This window comes from Blennius ocellaris (genome assembly GCF_963422515.1).
Source record: "Blennius ocellaris genome assembly, chromosome: 5".
Classification (NCBI taxonomy): Eukaryota; Metazoa; Chordata; class Actinopteri; order Blenniiformes; family Blenniidae; genus Blennius; species Blennius ocellaris.
This window is the reverse complement of record NC_137654.1, coordinates 27,252,996-27,279,503: the sequence shown is the minus strand read 5'-3', so window position 1 is coordinate 27,279,503 and position 26,508 is coordinate 27,252,996. Positions and strand designations below refer to the sequence as shown.

Here is a 26,508-nt window from a genome sequence, read left to right as displayed (position 1 = left end):
GTGACTCTGTGCTCGGGAGCACCAAAACCACGAAAACACTGAGACCCAGTAAGTGACATTTTCCTTTATTACTATGAAAACAGGAGCAGGAGTTTATTTTCAGTCAAACCCACGTACACCCTCAAGCTGCCGTAAATACTCACAAGCACACCAAATCCCCTGCTGGAAATAGTCCCCGGCAAAATGTAGTATTCACTCCTGCTTGAGTAACTTTCGCTAAAAAACTACAGTGCATGGCTGCTTCGGGAAATTGCAAAGCCATTTCTTATTGGCAATATATTCTTATGACCCACTGCGAGAATGATGTGACGGTGTAAGAGGCGTGGTGAAGCTCCAGCACATTGTCGCTTGAACGTTTAGCTCTTCCAGGCTTTACGGAGCTTTGTGCTGGACAGAGTGAAATATTTAACGACTAAAGCGGGAAACTGATTAAAGGCCGGAAGAAGAACACAAAGAGAGCAAATGTTCAAATCCACTCAAGTTCAAATAGCTTTTACATTTGCTCTGTAACTCCTGGATGTCTAAATAAGAATTCACTTTCAAAGTGATACGTCAACACTGTGTTTGTTATTTTCTGCTGTTCCAAATGAAATAAACAGGCTTAAAATCCGAGGCACACACAATTTAATTGGAAGATATCGAGACTGTTCATATCTTTTGTGGGACTACCTAACAACAAAAGCACAAACAGCTCTATTCAGGAGTACTTCTGATGGCAGCATTTAAACATTAAAAAGGATTCTTTTTTTTTTTTTTTTTTTTTTAGAAGTTTTACCATCTCTTTTAAGAAATTTTGAATAAACATAACATAACAATTGTGTGAGGAAACCGGGGTATCAGCAGAAAACAAATACAAGCACATGGAGGTCATAGAAAGTTTACACAGAAAGGCAACCATATGTGGAATCAAATCACAGTGTCCTTGTTGTGAAGTGAAAGAACATGAAGTGCAAATCAGACCTTGTGTGGGCTTTCTCCCGTTGTTTAATGTCAACAATGCAAAAGCATGCAGTTTGGTTAATTGCCAAATTTAAAGTACATGTGATCACGTGTTGGCCGTGTGCTCGACTGGCGAGTTGTATGTCAACATGCAGGGAGAAAATACAAACTCAAATGAGTTAACCCCCGGAACTGAACCGCGGTCTTCTCGTTGTGACATCCAAAGATTTCTTTAAAAAGCTCATTGAGTTAAGCCCCTGAACCATCATGAGGTTTCCAGTGTGCCCCCAGCTTCCATTTGGCAGCAGTGACGTTTAAAATATGGAAATTTAGAGCAACTTAATTGATATTTAACAACATTTTGCTGATTGTTTTTGGGGCGCGAGCTGTGACGACGGAGCACAGCACACCGAGGAGAGCTGCCGGGAAGACTTTCAGGAGAACCAGGGTGGTAAAAGTGAGCGTGTTTAGGATATAATCATGCAGGAGGAGCGCTCATTTGCTAGGTGCGGTTGATAAAAAGTTCCAATTACGCGAGAATAAAATTGTCAGCGGCTATTTAAGCTACCGCGGCATATGGAACAGGAGCATATTGTTCATTCCTATTTATAGAGATTGCATGGAGGTTACGAGTCGGCGCCTCCACGCGACGGGTTTCAGGTCTAATTTACCAGCACAGATGCGACGCTGCTAACTATCCTGATGGGATGTGACCTGCGTCTAGTTAATGTCTCGCTGTTGGGTCTGTGCAGCACAGAGAGAGAGACAGAGAGAGAGAGAGAGAGGAAGAGAAAAAAGTGAAGAATTCTGAAACAAAAAGACCCGTCGACCCGCTCGGCTTTCGATGGAGCCGTGGAAAGAAGCAGAGGTGCTATTATGTAAGCCTGAGCCACAACACTGTGCAGTTTTACACTGCCAAGATTTGTATTTTACCAATGGCAAATATTGCCTTGTGTTAAGAGTATCCACAGTGAGGAAAGTGCTGACAGGCTCATCTAAAATCTGATTCCTGCTTCATGAGCAGTTGTGCCCGAATCCCAGGGAGCCTTGAAAAACACACACAATGCCCCCAATCTTCCTCCTCATTCTTTCCACTCCTCCATCGAAAAACAAAAACACACATGCTACCCACACGTACTCTTATGTATACATCTCCCATTCTGTTATCAGCGGGCCCACACAGAATGTGAAGATAATAAAGACATGAAGATATGAATCAACACATCACAAGTCAGAAGATTTCAGTAATGAAAAAAAATAAAAAAATTTGAAATGTAAAAAAAAAATAAAATAAATTGTGAGGACGCAGGAAGTCCAGACTAAAAGAAAAGTGGTACATTGGGTGAACGTGTGAGGTGGCGTGTATTTAAAGCAGTGAGTTGACAGAGGCTGGAGGCAGGAGGAAGAGTGGGAGGAGGGAGAGAGGGAGAGAGAGAGAGAGAGAGAGCCACACGAGAGTGGGAGAGGTTGAATACAAAGGAGGGCAAGGGGTGAGAATAATCAAGCGAGGGAGAGGAACGGAAGCAAGAAGGACAGACGGGCACAGACGTGGACGGAAGGATGCTGCTGGAATCAGTATTTCCTCGAACCTGCGCGGTGGCATGGGGGTGTCAGCGTGTAGGTGAGTGTCTATGTATAGACGAGCGAGGAGAGTGGGAGTGAATCTCGCACGAGGCGATCACAAGGAGACGCTGGGCTTGTGGCAGGGTTACGTACCAAGGCACGAGTGGCGGCGGCCGGCCGACCGGCCGGCCGGCCAGAGGGGCAACGCCGCTCACATCGACGGGGCCCCGGTTCGGCAAGTATCCACACGAGGTGTGCCCGTCCAACTGCGGCGGTTCGAGCCACTCCAAAACTGTGCGCTCACCACCCCACACCCCTCCTCCACCATTGTCTATGAAATAAGCGCGTGGGAGCGCACTGCGTCATCCCACCTCCAGCGCGTGACCCGCCTGACTCCTGCCGACAAGCAGAGATGTTTGATAACCACACATGCTGCGCCGTAGCCTAAAGTTGAGTATATCCCTCCCCCCCAAAACCCCACCCCTCTTCTTTTATACCAGCTCTGCCACAACCACCAACCCCCCCCCCCCCTCCTCCTCCTCCACCCCTCTGGTTTTCTACTGCAAGCTTGAGTCTCCTGCTGCTTGGCAACAGTGCGGACTGGCTGTGTGGGCGTTTGGCGTTGAGTGCCAGGCGAAAGCACTGACGAGGAAGGGGCACGGTTATACAGTTACGATTCAACTACGCACACCAGGCACCTGCTGTAGCCGGTGTGCACACACACACACACACACACACACACACACAGGTGTGTATTGTGTGTGCGTTTGGTTTTAGCTGGATATGATTCACTCAAATGAAGAACAATTAGACTTGGTTTAAATGTGATGTGGGAGTCGTAGAAGGTGTAATTCAAGAAAAATGATATCCCCGCAGATCACCGAGAGGGATAGTCTGTAAAGTCTGGATCAAATCTCCCATCATAAAGCGTGACTAATTGTTTCGCGGTTGCAGGCCAGAGAATTCACATCCTCAACTTTTTTGGCAACACAAAGAAAAAAAAAAAAAGCCCGCGAGGTGTGATAAATGAAATGTGTCCGCGCTCGTGCGTCGTCGGTCTCCTTCGTTCCCGTCAAGCCGTCATTCAATCCGGCTCCTGTCTTTCACCCTGCTCCTGCTCTCACTCCTACCCTCTCTTCACTTCGCTCTGTCTCTCTATTCGGTGTCTCTCGCCCACTGAGTTCTTCACAGAAGAGCTCACAGCGTTCCCACGGTAACCAGTTTCCCTGATTCCGCTCCTCGGAACGCGTATGTGCGGGTATGACAAACATCCCGCCTCAAAAGTGCCACTTATCTGCATCTGAACGAGAAAGACGGTGAATAGAGTCATAGTAGCACCTGGGAACAGAAGAGGGAAGGTCAATTATCGGTTGTTAAACGCTGACCTTACAGAGTCCAGTTTAAAGACGGAGGTGGTTTCGGCGTGAACCTCCAGTGAAGCCGAGAGCTCGCAGATTGAGCTACTTCCTCGTTGTCCGTCACCGTGACTGACGGAGCTGTAAAAATTCTGTCAGAATATTTTGTTACCTGCCATTTTAAGTCCTGCAACCTCCGGTTATAAATTTGACTGGTATCACATTTTAACATGGCAATGTTTTATTCCTTCCATCCGTCTTCTGGTCCAAATCAGCTCATGGTGGCGGGACAGGAGCCAGGAAGACATCTATGCGTCCCAGCTCTTCTGGAGAGAGACTCTCGGCTGTCCCACACTAAAAAGACTAATCCCTCCAGCGGGTGTCCTGGACCGACCCCCCCCCCCCCCCCCCCCCCGGGGCCTCTTCTCAGCTGGACCTGCCTGGTGGACAACATGATTAAATAACATTTCAACGCCACACGGCGTCATGCTATTCCACTGATGTCTAACTGAACTGGTGACTCTCCTGTACTTCAATGTTAGGGTGTATTTATTTTGTCCGGACTTTAATAACATCACTGAGTCAGTTTTTCCTCACGAGGGAAGGTGGAGAGGCTTTACCTGCTCTGAGGGTATAAGGATGAGTTCTGCCACAGCCAAAGAAAACCATAACAAGACATTTTCTAGAATCTGGAGTAGCTAAAAAAACAAAAAAAAAAAACATTCACTTTTCATTTTCTATGGTAATCGAGAGAGTGTGTCTGGGAGTGTTTGGCTTCACATTGTTTTGGCAAAAGAGATTGTAGAGGGGGTTGAAAGCTCTTCTTGAAGGATAGATATACTGCTTCAGTGCTGAATCACTGTTGACCCTCATATATTCATGACACGTGGATTTGTTTTGTTTTTACTCAAAACACATGTAACAAGTGAGCGCTTCTGCCCCCTTTCCCCGCCCCTGAGAAATCTTTGAAAAATCCTGCAGCAGCTACACAGTTTTACATTCCGTTTGTGGACGTGTGTGTTATGATTAAGTGACATACTCAGGAATCAAATGAACGGTCGTACGAACAACAATAATAGACTAGTTATGGGCTGAAAGCTTTATTTCTCAGCTTTGTTTGGATTTTGCAACAACAGAGGACGCTTAGAATCATTTTCTATATTACAACAAATAACTGATTTGTTTTGGTTGGAATATACTTTCATTATATAATATATTTATTGTATATTTTCATGATAGATCCATTTACCACAGTGATGTTGGCGACTGTATACATTAAGACAATATCTTCCCTCGATAAACTAATCTGTCAAAATGACTGACAGCTCTCCCATTTGTCACAGATTTTTTGTGTTCCCCCCCCCCATCATTGACAAATTTCCCTTTAATGCGACCTCTGGTTTAACCAACTAATGACTGGACAACAGCTTGGCCTCCTGCCTTGCTCACTAATGACAAAGCAAGACCCCCTAATTTACCGCGGCTGCTGTTCGGACACAACTGTCATCTGCACACAGCTGCAGTTTAAAACAAAGCTGCTCCAAGAAGATAGGGGGAGGAGGAGGAGGAGGAGGAGGAGGAGGGTGTGTCAGGATCAGGATATAGGTGAGAGGAGCAGCGGGAAGGAGAAGGAGGAGGAGGCGCGCGGAAATGCAATATTGAAACTGTCTTGAGGACGGATTTACAGTTTCCACAGCAACTATGCCTTATCTCTCTCCTCAGAGCGCTGCCGCTTCAAGACCATTTCACTTCATGCAAAAAAGCTTAACATCACAGCTATTCAGCCATCTCCCTCGCCATTTCAAATAAGTCATATGTCGGCAGATAGTGAACGGAAACAAACAGTCACAAACAGGAAAACTGGACAATTTGCTGAGATCATTCTGTAAAAGAGTCTGTCTGCTTGACATCTCCTGTTTCTGTTGCCTCACCTGGGTTTTTTTTTTTTCCCCCGTGTATTTTTTACAAGCGTCTGCTGCCAAGGAAATGTTCGAAACAGGCGAAAGACCTCATGATTCTTGCAATATGGAAATGTGACACCAGAATAAAATGTCAACTCAAACTGTAAAGCCTGTGAACGCATCTGCTGTGACTTGTAAAAATACATGGTGATAAAAAAAAACAACAAAAAAAAACCCAATAAAAAAATTAATTCAATTTGAGCACCTGCATGTGCTGAATGTCACTGGTCAATCTGCTCCGGGGAGGAAATGCAGGTGGTTCATTTATTTATCTTTTATGGGGCTGGTAATATTTTACTCCTCAGTAACATGGGGCTAATTACAAATGGGTACGATTATAATTTTCCCTTTTGCACGCCGTATGAAGCCATGAACACTCAATGCACTCGGAAATGGCAAGTAGAAGGCAAAAAAACCCCGCCCACATGCAGTTGCCTCCCACACACACACATCTATCCATCATTTAAATTTACATCAGGCTAAACTGCATCACAGCAGTCATTAGCACTGTTGTGATTTTTTAACTCTCGGTTAAAATATACAAAAAAAACAAAACACACACGCGCAAAAAACAGATAAAACAACTAAGCATTGATTAATATGTTATGTGCCTATGAAACTGAAAACACCAACAAGCTTGTGGCTGCATTTCCTTGAGAAATCAGCAGCAGCTGTAGCTGCACTGCATTTCATCACACCGTGTGTTGGGAGCAGGTCAGGCTCAGCCAAGCGTACCCACACACTCGCCTGGGGCGAGTTCGTTTCTCCGAGTCGTATCGCTGCTATCTCAGTTGGTTAAAAAGACAAACTGGTATAAAAAAAAAGCAAAAAAAAAAAGCAAACAACAAAACAAAGCCCCAAACGAATACACATAAGCTTGTTATGGGGGGGGGGGGGGGACAATGAGCGTGCTTCTGCACCAACGCTGGGAAAAGGAGGAAAAAAAAAAAAAGCGGGTGAGCATGAAGGGGAAGAGAAAGAGAATAGCACTAAAGTAATTTCTGCAGCTTCTCTGAGTCATATCTGCAGCAGTGGGAAACAGAAACAGCGAGGGGGAGAGAGTGAGTGTATGTACGTGGGTATGTGTGAGAGAGCGAGCGAGAGAGATGGAGGGAGTTGGAAAGAAAGGGACAGAGACAGAGAGAGAGAGAGAGAGAGAGAGACATAGAGAGAGACAGAGAGAGAGAGAGAGAGAGAGAGAAAGAGTAGGGTGGAGGTCATGGAGGGGATGGAGGGGGGGGGGGGTATGTGCAATAGAGCTGCAAAAAAAATCATCAAGATTGAGCTCCTTCTGAAACAAAAGCCCGTTAACGCTCACTCCCAATATCAGAACAGAGCGAATGTCAATATGAGAGCGAGTGAGGCGCGAGGCCTCGCCGCCCTGCGGGGCAGCGGTGGCGAGGAGGGATGGAGGTACGGTGGAATTAACGACACGAGCGCCTTCACTGGGCTCCCGCCGTGACGTCGAGAGGGAGCTAAAAGATACCATGGATCCCTTCCTTCTTCGTGTTCCTTTGCCGTTATATAATAACGCGGCTCTGAGTGGAGGCGCCGGCGGGGCCCGTCACCAGGACCTCCCGCTGCCCCCCGCCTTTCATCCTCTAAGCCGGGTCAACGCAGCTGCGTGGAAACCACCACGTCTCGCCCCAGAACCGTCACTGCGGGGGGGGGGGGGGGGGGGGGGCACGTAGCCGCAAAAAGCAGCACCTTCGCCCCCAGTTATCTTTACAAAAAAATCCTCCCAGGTGATGTCCTCACGTCGGCTCTCATCACAAAATCTGTGTGCTCATCACAACAGCACATACATTATATAAAAGATGCACACACAAACACACACACACACACTTGACCTCTCCCGAAATAACAAAAAAAAAAAAAGAAAAACGAAAAACATCTGCTGCTCTCTGTAAGCGATGCCCTCAACCCTGCTGCTTCTCGGAGGCGGGACTTCAACAATATTTTCACCTGAAGGCCTTCAGTGTCACATTGTTCACGCAGTGTTTTGGGACAGCTGTTTATGCTGAGATGCTTGGGGGGGGGGGGAGTGACTTTGTTTTGATGCAACTCCGGCACGCACAGTTGACCCAAAAAAAAAAAAAAATAAAAATAAAGACAGTTTTTCCAGTTTCTTTGCCGGTTACGTGAACCCCAGAGGCCACGGACGAGGAACAAAAACTAATTGGAGGGGAAAAAAACCCAAACGGTCTCTCAGAGCCTTTATCCTTCTCTTGTCCAGAGTCCCCTCTCCTCCCTCCTGCCCTCCCCTCTCTACCCCACACACACCCTGTTGACAGATGGCAAGTCAGTGTGTGCGTTCCACCTTTTTTTCTTTTTTAGACCGAGGCACGCTGAGTAAGGTCGCTCACTCACTTGTCATCTCTCTCTCTCTCCCCCTTTTTCCTCTCCCCCATCTTCCTTGCGTCTCTCCCACTGATCCCCAGATATAATTAGAGAGCCGTGGCCACCCGGGACGAGGAGTCTCGTCGTCGCGTTTGATCCGCTATCAGAGGAGAAGGGTACTGCCACTGACCTCGGCTAATAGGCCAGATTTGGGTCTGGGCCGACTCGCAAGCCAGACGGGGACAATATGGCTCCGCCGTGCGGGCGACTCCTTATTAAATGTGACACTTCATATGATACGCTTGTCTGAGCCTGAATCCAGAGTCGGCTACGACAGGCCACGGGCAATTAACAAAGAGGGGATCAGCAAGATCTACATTTGCAATTCATCATTGCGTTTAACACCCACATAAATAACTAATATGTGCTTCGGTCTAATGACTAAGTCACCCCCTGGGATGAGGAGAGGGAGGAGAGGGAGGGAGAGGGGGGTCTCAGCAGAGGTAAAGACAACTCCGGTCGATAGGGAGATTTAGTGAAATGTGAATCAATCCGCTGGCGAGTGGATTGGGACTGTGAGAAAACAGACGAGGAGCGAAATCCGGCGATGACTGCTCATATGATGGCGCAGGAACCAGCGGCCTCTGTCGCCAAGACTGCAACTATTTATTTCACTGTGTACTTTTGCACATGAATCGCTGCCTACTCACGAAGACCAACGCTTGCAGAACAAAAGCCGTGTATCTGTATGCGTGTGTGTGTGTGTGTTTAGGGCAGATGCGCTTGCTGTTTGCTGCAATTTAACTTCAACCTGGCCTTGAAATTGGGGGTGAAGGGCGCCACGGAGAAAAAAACAACAACTACGAGACCAACCGCTCAACGATTCAGAGTGAGGGGGACAATAAAAGCACACTTTTAAGCAAACAGTGGGAGGATTTTCTTAGCGAGAGGCTTCTCTGGTACAGCAAGTTTGGATAATTATTAAAAAAAAAAGAAAAAAGAAAAAGACCCTCGTGCCATCCAGCTCCAGTCGCTGCATTACTCTTGAAGCTCCTTCAGCCCTCACACATTAGACTGGGATCATTGCACAAATCATACCCCCGGCAGGCAAAATTACACACAGCAAGATAAAACAGACACCTTGAGCACTTATCACTCTACCCATAATCCTCCAGTGCTCTGCATAGTCCCTCTTAGTGGTGTATTAAAACATCCCTTCTTACGTTCCATTACTGTGAGGATTATTTCCGATGGCTGCAAAGGCTGCCGCGACTCGTAGGGCTTGTCATTAATCGGGCTTAGAACACGAACGTTCTGACGGTCTTAAGATGCTACGGCAGACCGTGGCCGGAATAACGCGGGACGTTCCTGTAATGAGACATTATTGCCACTTATCACGGGCGGGAAAGGGTGGAAGAAGAGTGTGAGGTTGGAGCACTTACTTCCTGCGTAAGGTGGTACTGGTGTTGGTGTCGGTGCTGTCGGTGCGCTCCAGCCGGTCGCGCTCCGTGGTGGAGGAGCCACAGGAGAGGCCCCGGGTCAGCCTGGTGTGGGCTCTCCTGTCCCGGCCGGGCCCCGGGGCCGTGGTGGTTCCGGCCGTCGCCTGAGACGTGGAGGTGCTCCCATTCCCACTGGAGGCGCCGCCGCCTCCACCTCCACCTCCACCTCCTCCTGCTCCTCCGTGGTGGATGGGGAGGGACAGGGGCTGGCTGTGGTTGTGGTTCTGCTCGGGGGCCTCCGACCCCGGCGGTGCGCGGCCGGCGCTCCTGCCTCAGGTCCTGGTTCTCTTGGCTGACGCGGTCCAGCTGGCCTTCCAGCTCCTCGATGCGCCTGCGCTGCGTCTCCAGGAGCTTGGCCTGGCTCTCGATGATGTTGTTGAGCTCCAGGAGGTACTCCACGGCCCGGTTCGGGCTCTCCGGGCTGGTCTCCATGGCGGGAGCCCTTCCCCGGGGGGTGTGTCCACCGCCTGCCACGGTTTCGACCCCGTGGGGCCGAGATCCACCCCCCCCCACCAGCCCTGATGAGTTGGGGGGAGGGAGGGACCGACGAGGACTCTGAGTGAGGGTTAACTGTGGGCCTCGTTTGTTCAGAAACAGAAACCCCACAGGGATTAAAGGGTTGAGAAATTCAGAGTGACTACATATCCCCAAAGATGAGGGCAAAAACAAGCATTATGGCATCTTGCTGGCCGTTAGAAATGCTGCAATGCACCGAAAAGAAGTCCAACGCTCAGGAATAAGCTCATGATGCTGGTGATTATCTGATTTCCAGAAGCCAAAGTCATTTTGCAATCAGCACGGAGCAGGTGAAGAGTTTGGGGCACCATGATTAATGTCAATTTATCAGGCGAAAGGTTTAAAAACACAGGGGGGGAGGAGGGAGGTGTAGTGACAGAGCACCCTCTAATTGAGGCTTTTTACAGATCTATTAAGAGCATCCACTCGCTTTCATGACTGCCTGGAGGCTAAAATATACAGAATGGCAAAAAAAAAAACCTGTAAGATACCCTGATCGCTAACTGTAAAAAGCTGTGCATGAAGTTTTAGATCATTTAAAAACATCAATTAATCTATAATCTCTATTAACATTAAGAAAAAAGAGGGGAAGGGGAGGGGGGGAGGGGGGGGGGGGTAGGGGTGATGGGGAAGGAGGTGCTGGTTTTGATCCACCACTAATTATCAGGCGCTGTCAGTCATTACATAACACAGAAAATGTTGCTCCTTCCCACGTTGAGTATCCCCGCAGTCTATCATCGTCTCTTTCAACCCATGGCTTAAATGTGTCTTTTAAAGCGCACAAACTGAGCAGGGGCAGCTCGCGAAGTTCATTGCTGAAGTCCAAATCCTCCCCCCTGGACCCCAAAAACTACATCCCGGTGTCTCCGGTTCAGATTCAATCCCGAAGTGTGCGTCTCTGCGCTTTCTGTCATCCAAGAATAAAAGGCACAATTTACCTCCTTGAGTGTTCATACACACAACTGTCGCAGATAAAACTTGTCATCTTTTTAATTGCAATTAACTATTGCGGATGTTTTGACTTCTCGTACGTCTCAAAGACAAAAAATAAATAAATAAAAGGCAGTGTAGAAAAATCCTAAAACTGTACTTGAGTGTTTTTTTTTCCGCCTTCGACGCTGAGGCGAAATCTAAATAAACACGGTGGAGCGTCTTTTCCTACTTATCTGAGTTTGCGGTGCGTCAGCTCGGTAATCCATGCAGGAGAGTAACGGAGGGTCTCCTCTGACAGTGTCGCGGAAGAAAAGGAGGAAAAAAAAAAAAAACAAGAAGGTTTTCGCTCCTTGAGCGTCTTGAACTGCAGCGATTCGTGCGGCTTTTCCTCCGGAGCGCAACTGCATCAAGTGCGCGTCCGAGCCTCGCCAAGCGACTTCCGGATTTGACTTTCAAATTAAAACCGAACTCACGGAGGAAGGAGTGTACGCATGTTTGAATTGACTCACCGTGTTGTATGTGGTTGGATTTGGATCGCAAGCTCGTCTTTACACAATATTGCCGCCCCCCCCCCAAAAAAAAAAGTTTTCGCACATGAATTTGAGTGACATTCTATTCTTAAACTATAGAATTTAATATGATGTTTGTTCACCCTTTGCAGTTATAACAGCTTCAACTCCATGAAGCTCACTACACAGTCCTGCATTCTAATCTGAATATCACATTATAATTTGGAGGCCTGCCGCTGTCGACTCTGCAGAAAGTTTCCACCACCACAATGCAGATAAAAACAATTTTTTAATCAGCGCTTAACTGTTGACACACAAATAAATGAATGTAAATAAATAAAAATACAAATAATTTACATAAATGTAGATGAGGTACTGTTGACATGTATACACTTCTTCTATGGTTTAGAGTCAGGTGGATCCCAGAAGACTTCATCATTTTTAAAGTGAGTCTTAAGTTTGAGAATTCGAGTATTCAGATTATTGAGAGGCACTTAGGGGAGGGTTACTTTACCAAGTACCTTGTACCTTACTTTTATAGCTTGTGAAGTAAGTTGTTGGGCCGTTGTGTATGTTTTCATTTGCAATTGAATCAGGTAAATCTTTGCACTTAAACACAACACTTTTTGTATTGTAAATGTGTGTTAAAGAAACATATTTGTGGCTTGTGTGGACAGAAAACCCCCTCCAAAATAACAGAGTCTGGATTATGTCCAAGCATAGACTGAAAAGCAAAGTGAACATCTTGATCAGGCCACCAGCCCTTTGCAGTAGATGTGTTATTTTGAAAGTCCATTGAGAAGCACCATTTCGCATATTTGCAGCTTTACGCATGTCAGGATTCCTGTTGAACGACTGAAATCAAGCAGCACAGGTTTTTTAAAAAAAAAAAAAAAAGAAAAAAAAAAGAAAAGAAAAATCACTCCCAGAGCCACATTGTATTCACTTAAAACATTTCTTTATGATTGAAAACCAAACATATGATTTGAGAGGGTTGAGTCACTGCAGCTCGACTGTGAACGGCGCTGCTGTGAGTTTCACCCCCTCCAAACATTTCTATTTATTTGTTCATGTTGAGTCTGTGCTCACTTGAACAGAAGGATGCGGCTTAGGACAAACACATGAGAAAGACAGGCCTCAGAGCGATGTTATTTTTAGTTGCAGCAGCACTTAAGTGCTCCCATCAGAGGGGCAGACGCTATAAATTCAGGCGCAGCTCAGGTCCATGCACACTGAGGTGAGAGGAACAGTATGGGGAACTAATATTAGACCAGGAAACCGAGAATCACCCAGATGTTTCTCGCAAAAAGCAGGATAAATAATTCATTTCATGCAGTCATACATCTCTTGATGGTTGCAGTCAAAAAGAATTTCTTACTCTGCAGGCATTTTTTCCCAATCATTTATAAAAAAAAAAAAAAAAAACACCATCTCTTTCCTGTCTCATCTAAAACAAAACCCATTCTGTATTTTTGCTGCCCTCTGCTGTTCGTTCCTGTTTTTAGAACTCGACATGACTATAAAGAGAAAGTCACGCATGGCCACAGAGGAAATTGGTTCAGCAGTTTATTTGCGGTTTTATTAGAATGTGTTTACAGTTCAGCCATACAATCTCCCATAGGAAATGAAAGTTTTGAAAAAGAAAAAAGAATATCAGCAAACTTTATAAAATGTGTCATCCATACAGGTTACCCAGCGACACTGTATGGTCATTGAGTTTGATCACTGCACTGCCATCCTGGACAGCAGAGCAATGCAAACAAATGGGGGTTGGGGGGGGGGGGGGGGGGGGGGGGGGGGGGGGGGGCATGGCCAAGTAATTTAATTCAGCCTCGGAGGAAGTGACTTCAGTCACAGCATCGGCCTTCGCGTGATCATGGAAAGAGCTGTAACAGTCTGCGTCTTCTAATGCCGCCTTAAGGAATCAATTAAAAATATTGCTTTTAATATTGAAATAATAGGAATCCTCTCTGCGTTGCGCAAATGTGGTGAAGTCACTCTGCAGCTTTTCCTTTTCGAATGGCTTATCGAGAGCAAAGTATCTGAAAACCTGAGGTATATCAAAAAAGATAATTTCATAGAAAAATAACATCTCACAGTATCCATTCAGCTTGATTCCTGTTTTTTTTTTTAGAACAAAATTGGTTTAAAAAAAAAAAGAGAGAGAAAGAGCAAAGGAAAAAAAAAGAAGAAGATAAAAGAAAGCTATTCTGCCTTCCCGGATGCAACGCTGAGCTCAGATTCTGCGGTAATTTGGGTGGAATAACAGTAAAGGGCCCCTTTTTTTTGGCATGATTGGAGTTACTAAAACGACCCACTCACCTTGAGTATTAGAGATCTCAGAGCAAAGGTTTTCACAGTAAGAAAAAATCCGCAGTTAGGATAAAGTGGTTTATGTTACCAAGGCAACTGTACGTGGCACAATGGGCACAGCACTCTCTATAATCTAGTGTTTTTTTTTTTTGTTTTGTTCTTTTTTGTAATGTTCTGACCCCACATACACAATATTAACAGTACTGAAAATATGCACGCCCGGATGCATACTTTTGGCATCTTTTGCTTGCCTTCTGAAGTAGTAGGGTACAACACGGAGCATCTTAATCCACACTCAAGCAGCATAATACAAAACATTCATTTATAAATAGGGCAGGTACAATATAGTCCGTGTTTACAATTTCAGTACCAATTCTTGCGTTATTTGTCATCACACAATAATAAATATAGCACGACCGATTAGCTGTTGTATGTAATATATAGAGATACTGCGTATATTCAAATAATCAGACTCACTGTCAGGGTGTGATTTGTGATGAAGATCGATGGGAGGGGGGGGGGGGGGTCTTTTTGTAAAGGAATGATGATGAAAGTGGAGTTTGAAATTGATTTCTCTTGAATAAAATAGACACATTCTGATGTGAAGAAGAAATATAAAATTACTAGATGGAACAGATACAGCCGTTGGTTGAATATGAGTGCGTACGTGCACTTACCAAATATTTGATAATAACGGCCTCAAAATCATCGCCTACAAATATTTAAATGTTTAAGGCATTTGAACAAAAACGGCTAATTAATCCGAGACAAAGTTTTGAATAATGTCTGACTTAATCAGACATTCGGGCTGATTTCACTCCGGAGCTGTGACAGCTTTTAAAAACACATTTATTCCATGTGTTGCTTTAACTTTGAAGACAGGACACATTTTTTTCCCCCCTCACTGCAAGAAACAATGAGGCAGAAATGGAGACGTGTAGAACAAAAAAAAAAACACTCCCATCTCCTTCTGCAAATCACACCCTGCTTACTATGATATATTACAATACAGCAACACAAACCAGGGCCTGACTCCAGCTAGTAAAGTACTTACAATAGGTTCTCTTATTTATTTCTCTACAAGTATTTACAGATTATAGATTTCCACACCTGCATTTTTAAAAGGGATTTGCATTTCTCACAATCCGATATCCAGTTATATAGAATGACGTTGACAAGTGGAGGCAGAAGTGTCCACATAAGACAAAGGGGATTCTGTACAAACGTGTCACGCCGACGCCTCTCGGGCCATATTCCTGGACGCGGATGGCTCGAAACAGTTGCATTATTATTGCTCAGTGTCTTCGTGAGGTATAAGTGAATGTCGATGCGCTCTTTGAACGGCGGGGGGGACTTAAGAGATGACGCTCTGCTAAAGGAGCCCGAGCTACCACACAGGAGCAGAGAGATTGAGTGAGCGACGGGGAGACGGGATGAAGCCAAGGTGAAAACCTCGTTGTCCGGGAAACATCTGTCAAGTATGGCGTTAAAAAAAAAAAATGAAGCAAGAGACTGAGCAAGGACAACAGTGGCTGCGGCTACAAAGGGACGGTGTGGCAGGAGAGATAATCTTGCAATTATGGGAGTTATTTACAAGGTTAAATCAATATTTAACATCAGCCAGTGTTCAGCTGTCAAAAGGCACAAAGAATATGACTTTACACGACTGTAGTGCGTGCGCGTGGGGGTGTGTGTGTGTGTGTGTGTGTGTGTGTGTGTGTGTGTGTGTGTGTGTGTGTGTGTGTGTCCGAGCTGCAGGAAAGGTCGTGTGAAACAGACAGACTCTCGTACAGACTCATTAAGCTGCTGCATGCTCAACTTCCTGCTAAAAGTCAAGAGACAGCGCCGCCACCGCCGCTGCTTCCTCCTCCTCCTCCTCCTCCTCTTCCTCCTCTTCCTCCTCCTCCTCCTCCTCCTCCTCCTCCCCCCCGCCCGCCCCCCCCAGCCACCTGAGCGAGCTTCTGCTGGCTGGGCGTGTGCCAAGGGCCCGGCAGCACGACCGCCCTGCGCCCGCCCGCCTCCGTGGCGGCCAGGGAGAGGCCCGAGATACTGGCAGCAGACACACTGCCGTCCGATTGGCTGCCCCCCGACTCTGGCTCATCGTCCGCCAGCTGCTCCGTGGACGGCGTGGAGGTGAGGAAGGAGAAGGGCGCTCCCCGCGTCGCCGGACGTCCCTCCAGGGCGGCGCCCGGCAGAGGCCTCCTGGCGAACACGCCGTCGTCATCTTGTCCGACCCCGTTCCGCAGCTCCCCGTCGTCGTCTTCGCCCCCGTCTTCATCCCACTCACCCTCCACACCCCCACCTGCCCTCAGTCCCCTGTACTTAGCAGCCCAGTCCCAGTCTTCCTCATCCTCATCTTCATCCTCCACCTTCCAGTTCAGTTTGGGTCTGGGAAGCTTTTGCGTTGGACTCGGAATCGGAAGGACGAGTCGTTCCTCTTCACTCTCTAACTCTGCTCTTTCCTCCACCTCCCCCACTTCCTGTTCCGCCTTTTCCTCCACCCTTACCTCCACACTTTCCTGCACCCTCTCCTCCTCCTCTCCTCCCTCCACTCTCACCTCCACCTTCTCCTCCTCCTCCACCCTCTCCTCCACCTTCTCCTCCTCCTCCACCCTTTCCTCTACCTTCTCCTCAACACCAGGCTCCACCCGTGCTTCCTCCCTCTCAGCTTCTTCGCCGTCCGTCCTCCTCCTCCTCCTCCTCCCTCTCTCCTCACTCCTGCTTCTCTTCTTCCCCTGGTCTTTGCCTCGTTTCCTACCCCGCACTGTCCCCTTCTCCGTATCGCTGTCATATTTCCTGAGGGCATCTCTCGGTAGACTCTGAGTCTCTCTCCTCCTCCTCCTGTCCCTGGATTGCCGAGACCTCCCTCTCCGCTCGGACGCCGGACTCTGTAAACCTGAGCTTCCTCCTCCTCCTCCTCCTCCTCCTCCACCTCCTCCTCTCTCTGAGGCCTCTCGTCCCTTCCTCCTCCTCCTCCTCTCTGTCTCTTTGTCTCGCTCGTCTCCACCCGACCTGCTTCTCCTCTTCGGTTTGGAACTGCGCCCCCTCCGTCCAGCGGAGTCTACTGCAGCCAAACCCTGCTCCTTGGGGTGATGCAGGAGGGAGGGGGAGGTGATTCTGTGCTCACGGCCTGCATGCACATTATGGGCGAGAGAAAAGAGAGGAGAGAGAGAGAACGAGAGAGAGAAAGAGTGAACGAAACAGACAGGTAAGAGGAGAACTGTAACATTTGTGGTAGAGGGCATCGTGAGAGGTCATTTTCTTTTCTCTCCAACGTGCATTAGGTCAACTTGTGCAACAGCTGCTGTTCTATTTTAGCACAACACTCATTAGCAATAACCACACACATCTTATTAGGACTTGATTGTCCAATTATGGCATTTTCTTAGTTTAACCCACTCAGAGTGCTCATAAATTGCGAAGCTCGGGGAGTAAGCCGTAAGAGCTGAGAGAAATTAAATAACATGCCTCGCTAATGGGACACTGTGAAAATCCAACGCAGGCTTTACGCTACTCTACACTAGGTGGAGGCAGAACTGATGACTGGGTAAAGGGATGTAGAGAGACAGAAAACAGGAGAACTAACAGGAACCATTACCAACCGCGTATTCTCTGTCCGTCCAATGACATAGAAGCAAGGCTCGCCTAGCTTGGAGTTGGTCATACAAAGAGACAAACTGGAGAGCTCCACTGAGAGGGAGAGAGGGAAGGAGGAAGTGGAGCAGAGAGGAAAGAAGTGTTTTGAACAGAGAGAAACAGGACAGAGGTGAGGTTCGATTAAAAGGTGAGGGAATCATCGGAATGATTAGTGGAAAAATTTTAGTTTTTTTGTTGTTGTTAGAGTCAGTCCTTCAGAAACAAAGAACAGGAGAGACGATAATACACCCAAGACATACATGCAAAACACACACTATTCCCTGTATTTTTTTTTTTACATATATTTTCTTTAAATGTCCTTACGTTCCCATGCTTTGGAATCCCCCCCCAAATCCTAAATGTCCTTACCATAGTCAGGCACGTAGCCGTTACCCCTCTTGAGCACCAGGTGGATGCGGTGGCCTCCTCGCCGGATCTGCTCCACAGCCTGGCTGTGCGTCATCCCGACCGTACTGTCCCCGTTAATCTCCACGAGCTGATCGCTCACCTGCGACCGCCACATCAGCGGCGGCCACGTTGGAACAACAGGATGGAAATGCAGACGTATCAGCCATTTGACAAAAAAGATGGCGCAGTGTGTTTCAAACGGACACTGCAAAGGAATACTCCAGTTTTGGGTTTGAAGCTGAAATCTGAAAGTCGTCGGTAAGCCAGGGATGATAAAAATAACTACGCTCAATATGAAATGTAAGTGTAATAAATTGCATTTTACATTTTCAAAGCTTCCTGCTTAACCGCCTGATCTTAAACTGCTCAGAGAGAGACAGTGCAATTAACGCTTACTTTGATCTGATAATAAGATTTTGATGACCATGGAGGCTTTTTACTTTTTGAAACCTCTCAGTCTAATTAATCTTAAAAAAAAATCTGTTGAGCTGAATGATATTTATTTTGTCAAATACTATTTGTTTCAAGTCAGTTTTTGATTTATTTGGAGTGTTTGGTTGGTTTCTACAAAACCACATCTTTTTTTTATCTTTTTATTTTGAAGTCATTGTGGCAAGGACATTGGAATTTGCACGCAGCAACCTGACTCACCTGCATTTTCTGGCTCCGTGAGGCAGGCCCTCCCTCCATCAGCCCCAGCACGTAAAGGCCCATGTTGTACTCGCTCCCCCCTCGGAGGCTGAAGCCAAAGCCTGAAGGACCGCGGTCCAGATCCACGCTGTAATACCTGGAGTCACGCTTCGAGACAAGATCAGGAGGCATCACGCGGTCAGAACATTCACGACAGTGACCGTTACTCTCTTTTCAAACAGCAGGAACCAGAAGCTGCTTCAGGATTGGTGTTTGTTCTCAGTTGGTTTAAAAACTGTTAAAAAACCTGCAGTGACTCCTTTACATCAATAGGAGGCAGCAGTGCAGCCAAACCATGCCCAGGCTGAATATAAACAAAGAACAAGTGATTTATAAAGGATTGAAAGAGGAGTTTGTTGATAACCAGCTGTTTACTGCTGAATGCTTTCATTTATTTATATTTTTCTGAATATGACCACCAAAGAGTTGCTGCCAGCATTGCACTCATCATTCCTTGTTATTATATTGTGGTTCTCAGCATTTCAGCAGCATGCTCTTCTTGCTGTTCAAAAAAAAAGAAAAAAAAAAGGTCATGAGGCACACTTTGTTCTCACCTTGGGTCGTGACCTTTGACCCTTTCTGCTTCTGTGAGCGGTGTCATAGTCAGTCGGCTCGGAAAGGCTGGAATTGTCTGGAAGATTAAGACTGGTTGGAAAACCAAATACCACACCACGTGTGTGTGTGTGTGTGTGTGTGTGTGTGTGTGTGTGTGTGTGTGTGTGTGTGTGTGTGTGTGTGTGTGTGTGTGTGTGTGTGTGTGTGTGTGTGTGTGTGTGTGTGTGTGTGTGTGTGTGTGTGTGCGCACGTACAGGTGCTGGGACGTGGGACAATGGTGAGACGCAGAGTGTTTCCCGCCCTGCGAAGTATCTGAGCGAGCTCCCGATGAGGAAGAGTGACCACGGATCGCCCCTCCACGGCCTCCAGGCGGTCGCCCGGCCGGATCTGACCGCTCTTTGCAGCCGGGCTGCTTCGACGGACCGTCACAAAGCGGTGCGGAAGAAGAGAAGCAGCTAAAAAAAAATTTAATAAAAAATTTAATCAGTTGGAGAAACCTTAAATTACCCGTGACTCGAATCAATGGGTGCCTTTGATATGTTTAAAAGTTGCAGCTGGAACTCAGGAGTCCATCCAGCGTTCAAAACTTTCCTTTTAACTGAAGGCCATAAATAATAAGTGGGGTCAAAAGACGATAGATTAAAAGCAGGAAGATTTATCTCTTCGCTGCATGTGCCAGAACTCTTAAAACAAGCTTTAATTAAGTTTTAGATTGTTTTTGGCAGGGTTTACTTGATAAATCATGTCACACGGAAGCCTCACTTCACCCCCCCACTCTCCTTGAAACACTCTGTTCCTCTCCTTCATGTTCCCATCTATCAAACCTACTGTATCGCTGCAACCGCTGACACACCGGGAGCAGGTTCTGTCTCCTCAATAATTTGTCTCTCACCTCGAGAACAAACTGTCACGGAACTCTCCGGCATTGCCTCCACATTCCTGAATCTGTCAAACTACACACGACAACGGATATTTACGCTTTGCACAAGAGTCAGTGATTCTCTTGCTCAGCCTCGCCAGAGATATCCAAACTTGCAGGCTGCCCGCATTAGTATGCAACTGGCTTCCCAAACACACACACACACACGCACACACACACACACACACACACACACACACACACACACACACACACACACACACACACACACACACACACACACACACACACACACACACACACACACACACACACACACACACACACACACACACACACACACACACACACACACACACACACACACACACACACACACCCACACACACGTCATTTTGTGCTGGCACCATGAAATATTTTTCTCCTTGGACAGGGAACCACGCTGGCCGTTACCCTCCAGCCTCTACAATCCTCATCCTCATTAACTATAATGCACGGTGTGAAGCTGAGGTCACAGGTAATATGCGAGCGGTTGCGTTGTTGTGTTTGTTGGATTAAATGCACGTTCCAAGTGAGCGGAGGAGGAGGAGGAGGAGGAGGAGGAGGAGGCGAGGCGGAGACAATTCGCCTCCTGTCTGTGTCCTGAACTCAATTTGTCTTATCTCCGGCGTGATGAGATCAGTCAAAATTCCGTCCAACTCTGGACCCCGCCTGAGCTTCTGATGTGGGCCTGCGCATGAAACGTGCAGCTCCGAATAATCTCCTGCATGCACAAACTAAAAAAGCTTCTTACAGGTTGGAGCCGGACTGCCCGTCTCCGTCTGCTTCGATTGGTTGTCTTGTGTTTCCTCTGTGTGCGCTTTAGTGAACTCGGCCTGACTCTCTCCCCCTGACCTTACGAGGGTTTTGCTGTGCTCGGCGACAGCTGGCCCCACTCGAGCCTCGCCAGTGGCCTTACATAACCCATCGGGCAGCATAAACATTCCCAGACTCGTTCAGCTGAGGTACATAACACTTACCGCTCGGTCTATATCCCCCCTCCGGCTAAAAATAGCATGTTTAAATTGATTCCAGGGGTGAAATGAAATCCTTGTTAGCGGATTAAGATTGTGATGTGGGGCGGAGCTGGGGACATGTCGACAGGAGATGAGGTGCATGTCACATCGAGATGACGGTTCTGTTCAGAGGTGCGGGCGATAAAAAAATCGGGAGCCCAGAGACACGTCTCCAATCTGGGCCTAATCTGGGTGACCCAGGCAGAAACGGCAATCAGGTCAAATCAAAGCCAAGGCAGCTTTGCAAATAGTCTTCTTATCATGCATAATACATCAACGGTCACCAAGCACATGACTACACAGTGCATCAGCCGCACGCACACACACACACACACACACACACACACACAAACACAGTGACTCACACGCCGGGAGAGAAAGAGAGAGAGAGAGAAAGCGAGAGAGAGAGAGAGGGAGAGATTGGGACAGATGTACTCAGCCACAAATGCACAAACCGACACACTAAAACTCCACACGAATGCATCCAAATGGACTTTATGCTTTATGTCGTAGTGTTTTTTCGTCTGGCTCTGCATGTTCTCATGTCCAGAGTAATCCCACTGCGGTATGCCCAGCAGCGAGCCAGGCTCTGACGCTGCACTGATCATTGCTCAGGAGTGCTAGCAGCTCCCCCCTCTCCTCCCCATCATCGTAAACACCCCCCCCCCCCCCACCACCACCACCACCACCCCCCCTCTCTGCAGCTCAGATGGATCGCTGGGTGCAATCATAGCCACAGCAGTCTGCAGATACCTACTACAGGGCTGCCGCTGTCGGACAGCTGATCTTTTGCAAGACCAGTCGAGCAGCACCGTACGTGACGTATTGACGGCTCAAATATACACAATCTGCAACCGCATCACATCACGATATGCTAATTTCAGCCGGCCCGGACTTTGAAAACATTATAAATTCTATTAAAATCAGCAGTCGTATCAATCCTCGCATGAATGGTAAGAAGCGAACAAATCACATCTTCACACGCATCAGTCAGATCGACTGTCCTGACATCCAGAACATGCGAGTCTGTGGATCCAACTTTCATGCTGTCAACACGGCTGACGGGGCAAAACTTCAGAGGCGCAACACAGACTTGGAAAGCCTTCAACCTCGAGCACCGAGCACAACGTCCGACACTGCAGCAAACCAGTACCCTCCCCATCCCTCTTTCCTCCTTTTGATAAACACACAAGAAGAAACATAGCGAGTAATTACGTTTAGACTCCTTCACAGTTTTCAAAGCAGACTGCAGTCTCTCCAGCATGGCTCTCAGTTCAGTTTAGCATGCACAAAAAAAAAAAAAGAGAGAGAGAGAGAGAGGACAAAAAAATAAAAAGAGAGAAAGTATTCCGTGTGAAGCAGAGTGGAGGTATTGAAATTCACGTGCGATGGTCAACAGGAGCTAAAGCACAGGTTAGCTGCCCTCTCTGTTGCTCCATCGGCGAGGGAAAAGCTCAGCGTGGCATTTCTCTTGAGCATTCAGGATGATGGAGAGAGCAGGAGGTAAGAGGGAGGGAGGGAGAGAGGGAGCGAGAGAGAGAGAAAGAGAGAGAGAGTTTTAATCTTTTGAAAAACCAGACTGGATGCTTTTACTGCAGCGTAAAAGGGGTGAGACAGAGAGAGAGAGAGAGAGAGAGAGAGAGAGAGAGAGAGAGAGAGAGAGAGAGAGAGAGAGAGAGAGAGAGAGTGGGTGGGAGCTTATAAGAGAAACGAGTGGAGGGAAATAGGAGGAAGAGATAGGAAATGAACAACAGAGAAGGTGGGAGAAGAGAGACAGAGAGGACTCGTTCCTGTGGCAGGATGACAGTGAAATGAAGGTGGGAGGAGGAGGAGGAGGAGGAGGAGGAGGACGTGCCGGAGAGGCAGGTTTACAGGAAGCGATGGTCAGAACACAGCAGGGACAGGTGCTCTTACAACCTTAATCTCCCAATGAAAACACAAACGCGCGTTAGCCGGAGCCATAAAGCAAATTGAACTGCATCCGAGTGGAACCGAGCCGCCGATACCAAACATGGGAAGGAGGGAGGATGCTGCAGTTAAACTGGCTTTTCATAAGCAGCCACTAAGCAACAAGAGGGGGATGTGCTCGCCTCGGCAGATAGAAAATAAACGAGTAAAAGTGATACGGGTCGTCCAGCCGGGACAGATGAATATACCGACAAAGCTGCAGGTGATTTGAGAATATTGCTTGAAATGAAATTCAAAATACGGAAAAGTATGGTCACATATAAACCCAAAAGAGTCCAGATGAACTTGTCAGTAACTGTTCATGACTGTTCCTTTGGTTTCATGCAAAATATTTCAAAACATTTGAATTTCTCAAAGTTCACATCAAACCGGCTCAAATGAAAAAGAAAGAAGAAAAGTTTCGACATTATGCCATACAAGAGTTCTCACAATGCAAACTCCTATGAGTAGCAGCGTTTTGCAGCGTGCGTTCATATTTCACAAGCTGCAGCATCACTGAACTCTCACCTCAGATCACAGTGCAGCACGCCATGCTAGTCCTACTAAAACACACAAATCCCCACTGAGCAGTTGCTTTAAAAAAAAAACAAAAAAACAAAATCCCTGGTGCAGAGTCTATACCCGTTTTTAACCGATGCTGAGAGAACGACAAGCAAACTAATTGCATTTGCTTCTGTGAAGAAGTAGGGGAATCACTTATCTGATTACTGCAAATAAAAAGTACCGCGAACTTGATGCAATAATTCCAGACAGTGTCTGACTGTGTTCGACTGAATTGAGACCAGTGGGAAGATGCGCTGGAATGTGGATGTTCTCAGTTTTTTATGTTTTTTACTTTCTTTCTTGAAACTGATAGCAGCAGAACAGGTGAGGAAGACGACCTTCATGTAGACAGTAGCAGAAATGTCTGATCAATGTGATAATATTGCGTAATAAAGGTCGCACTGAAAGTACTGTGCGCTCAGCGAGCAGGAACGAGACAGACGGCAGCGTTGTCACTGTTTTTATATACGGCCTCAGTAACGTGTGTTGAACTCAATGAGTTCATAAGTTTAAATGTAATTTACATTTTGCTTTTTTTTTTTTTTTTTTTTTACCCCCAAAATCGCCAATCATAAATTCATATAATCACATAATATATGACACCAATAGACGTTGAAACTGGTCAACGAAAGCCTGAATTAAATGCAAGACTTTAAATAGAAGTGGTTGAGTCCAGGTGTGTGATTTGTGCGGAAAACAAAACAAAAAAAACAGGACGTGTTTGTGTTTCTTCAATGAAAATTGATTTCAAACTTTACTGTTTCAATTATACACTGTGTAGTTATGATTCATATGGATTTATTGTTTATTCCTGTTGCCTGTGTGTGGCCATGTGTGCAGGATTTATGTTTGCCCACGAGGTGGTGGTAGGGCAAGGTGGAGGATATAAAGCCTCCAGGTAATCGATGCCAGGTGTGCAGGATGGGGGGCGCTTAAATGTAGCGGCACTTTAACCTACTTAAAGTGGCGCACTGATTTGAAGCTGCAACACTTTACTGACAATACTTAGAAGAACTCAGTAGGAAGTACCTTTACCTTGAAATCTACCCAGAAAAGAGGTGAGCTGATAAACGTACAACTGATCTTGTATCAAAAACCAAACCTCCAAATGAGACATTAATAACAATAACAATATTTATAATGGGAATAACCAGACGTTGAATGGATAGAGACACTGACACCAGGATTTGGCTGCTCTTACCTTTAACGTTCTCCACGTCCTGAGAGGCGATGACGAACCCAAAGCCCTCCCCCGGCTTCCTCCTCAGCTCCACTTCAAATCCCCGAAACGGGCGAGTTCTCTCGCCGCCCTGCTTGTGCAGGCCCGTGTCAGTCAGCGGGTTCCCCCCGGCGTCGTCCTCCAGGCCCGTGCTGAGCCAGTCCTTGGGCTCCATGGTGAGCGTGACGGGAATGGACTCCAGGAAGCTGGTGCTCTGGATCAGCGAGGAGCGCGTCGGGGCCGGGGAGGGCGGCGTGCTGTAGGACGTCCGGGGCATCGGCAGCGGCTCTGGCAGGTCGGAGAAGTTGTCCAGGCCAACGGGCGGAGGAGGCGGGCGGAGGAGAGGTGGGGGGAGTCTCCGAATAGAGCCGGGGGAGATGGTTGAATGATAGACACCTGACGACGAGGACGAGGACGACAAGGCGGCTGTTAGACACCTTCCAGGTCACTTAAAGAGTTTATAAAGAAATTACTGATGTTACAATGAATGTGAGTCACTTACCTCCTCTGTAAACTAGTAAGACGACTTCTCCCTGTTTGGTGTGTTCCTGTAGAATTGTTTGTACCTATCGGAAGGCAAAATACACAAATATTTAGTGTCACACAAAGGTGAAGGGAATGGTGTGAATTGATTCATTTGGAAAATCTTGAAAACTTTTCAGATTTAACATTTATAGTATTTTTCATATCAGCTATTATGAGTGGATTTAACAATATTTCATTTTTGTGCTGCACCTTTAAAAGCTATATTCTAGTTTTGTGAAATCTGCATGAATCAGTTTTAGACACCTTTCTCATCCATCCATCCATCCATCCATCCATCCACACCTCTAGGACAGTTTAGATTTAATCAAAAAGTCATGTTTTTGGACTAAACTAAAACCCATGCATGTACTTGAAGAACATGCAATCTCCAAACAGAACAACCCCCAAACCTGAATTGGAATTAAGGATATACTTTGTGAGGCACAATTACAAACCACTTAACTACTGTCAGCATTATCTGTGACAATAATCTTACAAAATACATTATAATCAGCGTTCAGTTAACTAGTTATCTAGAATCTGGTCAGAAGATTTGCATCTTAACTGGATAATGTGGTTCATGCTTTCAATAAATCCCGTTTAGATTATTGTGGCCTTGCTATTGTTTTGCAAAATCCAATTTCTGTAAAGTCAATTTAATCTGGAACGTGGAGACTGCTCACAAACAGGATTTAAACAGAATGCATCACCCCCAATTTAAGAGTCGCTGCACTCTCAATATTACTCTCTAGGATTAGTTTTAAGGTTTTAATCATTACTTTTATGGAAAGATCTGGACCGGAGGAAACTAAATGTTTTATACCGGATGACCTCAAACGGAGCCCGGGGTCCTCTGGCAGCACAAACGTTTGATTACAATCCAGGAACCACAGGGCTTTTTAGTGGAATTTGGATCCGGGTAAAGACCTCTTAAATTAATTGTATTCCGTGTTATTTATTCAGTAGAGTTATATAGTTCGCATTTTGTGAGACACAGTAACTTTGCTTTGAAAAGTTCAGTCCCAATTTCTATTTATTGATAATAAAAGGCCGTTATCACTTCAATCACTCGTGAATTCTAAGTGTGTAAACTGTGTGTGC

At 46.6% G+C, this 26,508-nt stretch overlaps 2 protein-coding genes across 2 annotated transcripts in view; both read right to left on the bottom strand.

Annotated features, from left to right (window-relative positions):
- iqsec2b (IQ motif and Sec7 domain ArfGEF 2b) overlaps positions 1-10,089 on the bottom strand; it is a gene marked incomplete at its 5' end in the record, with an annotated part of 31,848 nt that extends 21,759 nt beyond the window's left edge. The window contains 5 exon segments of the mRNA XM_080496961.1: positions 2,656-2,768; positions 2,874-2,898; positions 3,633-3,840; positions 9,620-9,761; positions 9,901-10,089. Coding sequence (XP_080353087.1) covers positions 2,656-2,768; positions 2,874-2,898; positions 3,633-3,840; positions 9,620-9,761; positions 9,901-10,089 — 677 coding nt within the window.
- A 2,594-nt stretch (positions 10,090-12,683) lies between these two features.
- The window catches only part of magixb (MAGI family member, X-linked b), a gene marked incomplete at both ends in the record, with an annotated part of 45,165 nt that continues 31,340 nt past the window's right edge, over positions 12,684-26,508 (bottom strand). The window contains 9 exon segments of the mRNA XM_080496960.1: positions 12,684-12,722; positions 15,878-16,324; positions 16,553-17,058; positions 17,934-18,072; positions 18,624-18,770; positions 19,217-19,293; positions 19,472-19,672; positions 24,865-25,278; positions 25,385-25,448. Of these exon segments, the coding sequence (XP_080353086.1) occupies positions 12,684-12,722; positions 15,878-16,324; positions 16,553-17,058; positions 17,934-18,072; positions 18,624-18,770; positions 19,217-19,293; positions 19,472-19,672; positions 24,865-25,278; positions 25,385-25,448 (2,034 nt within the window).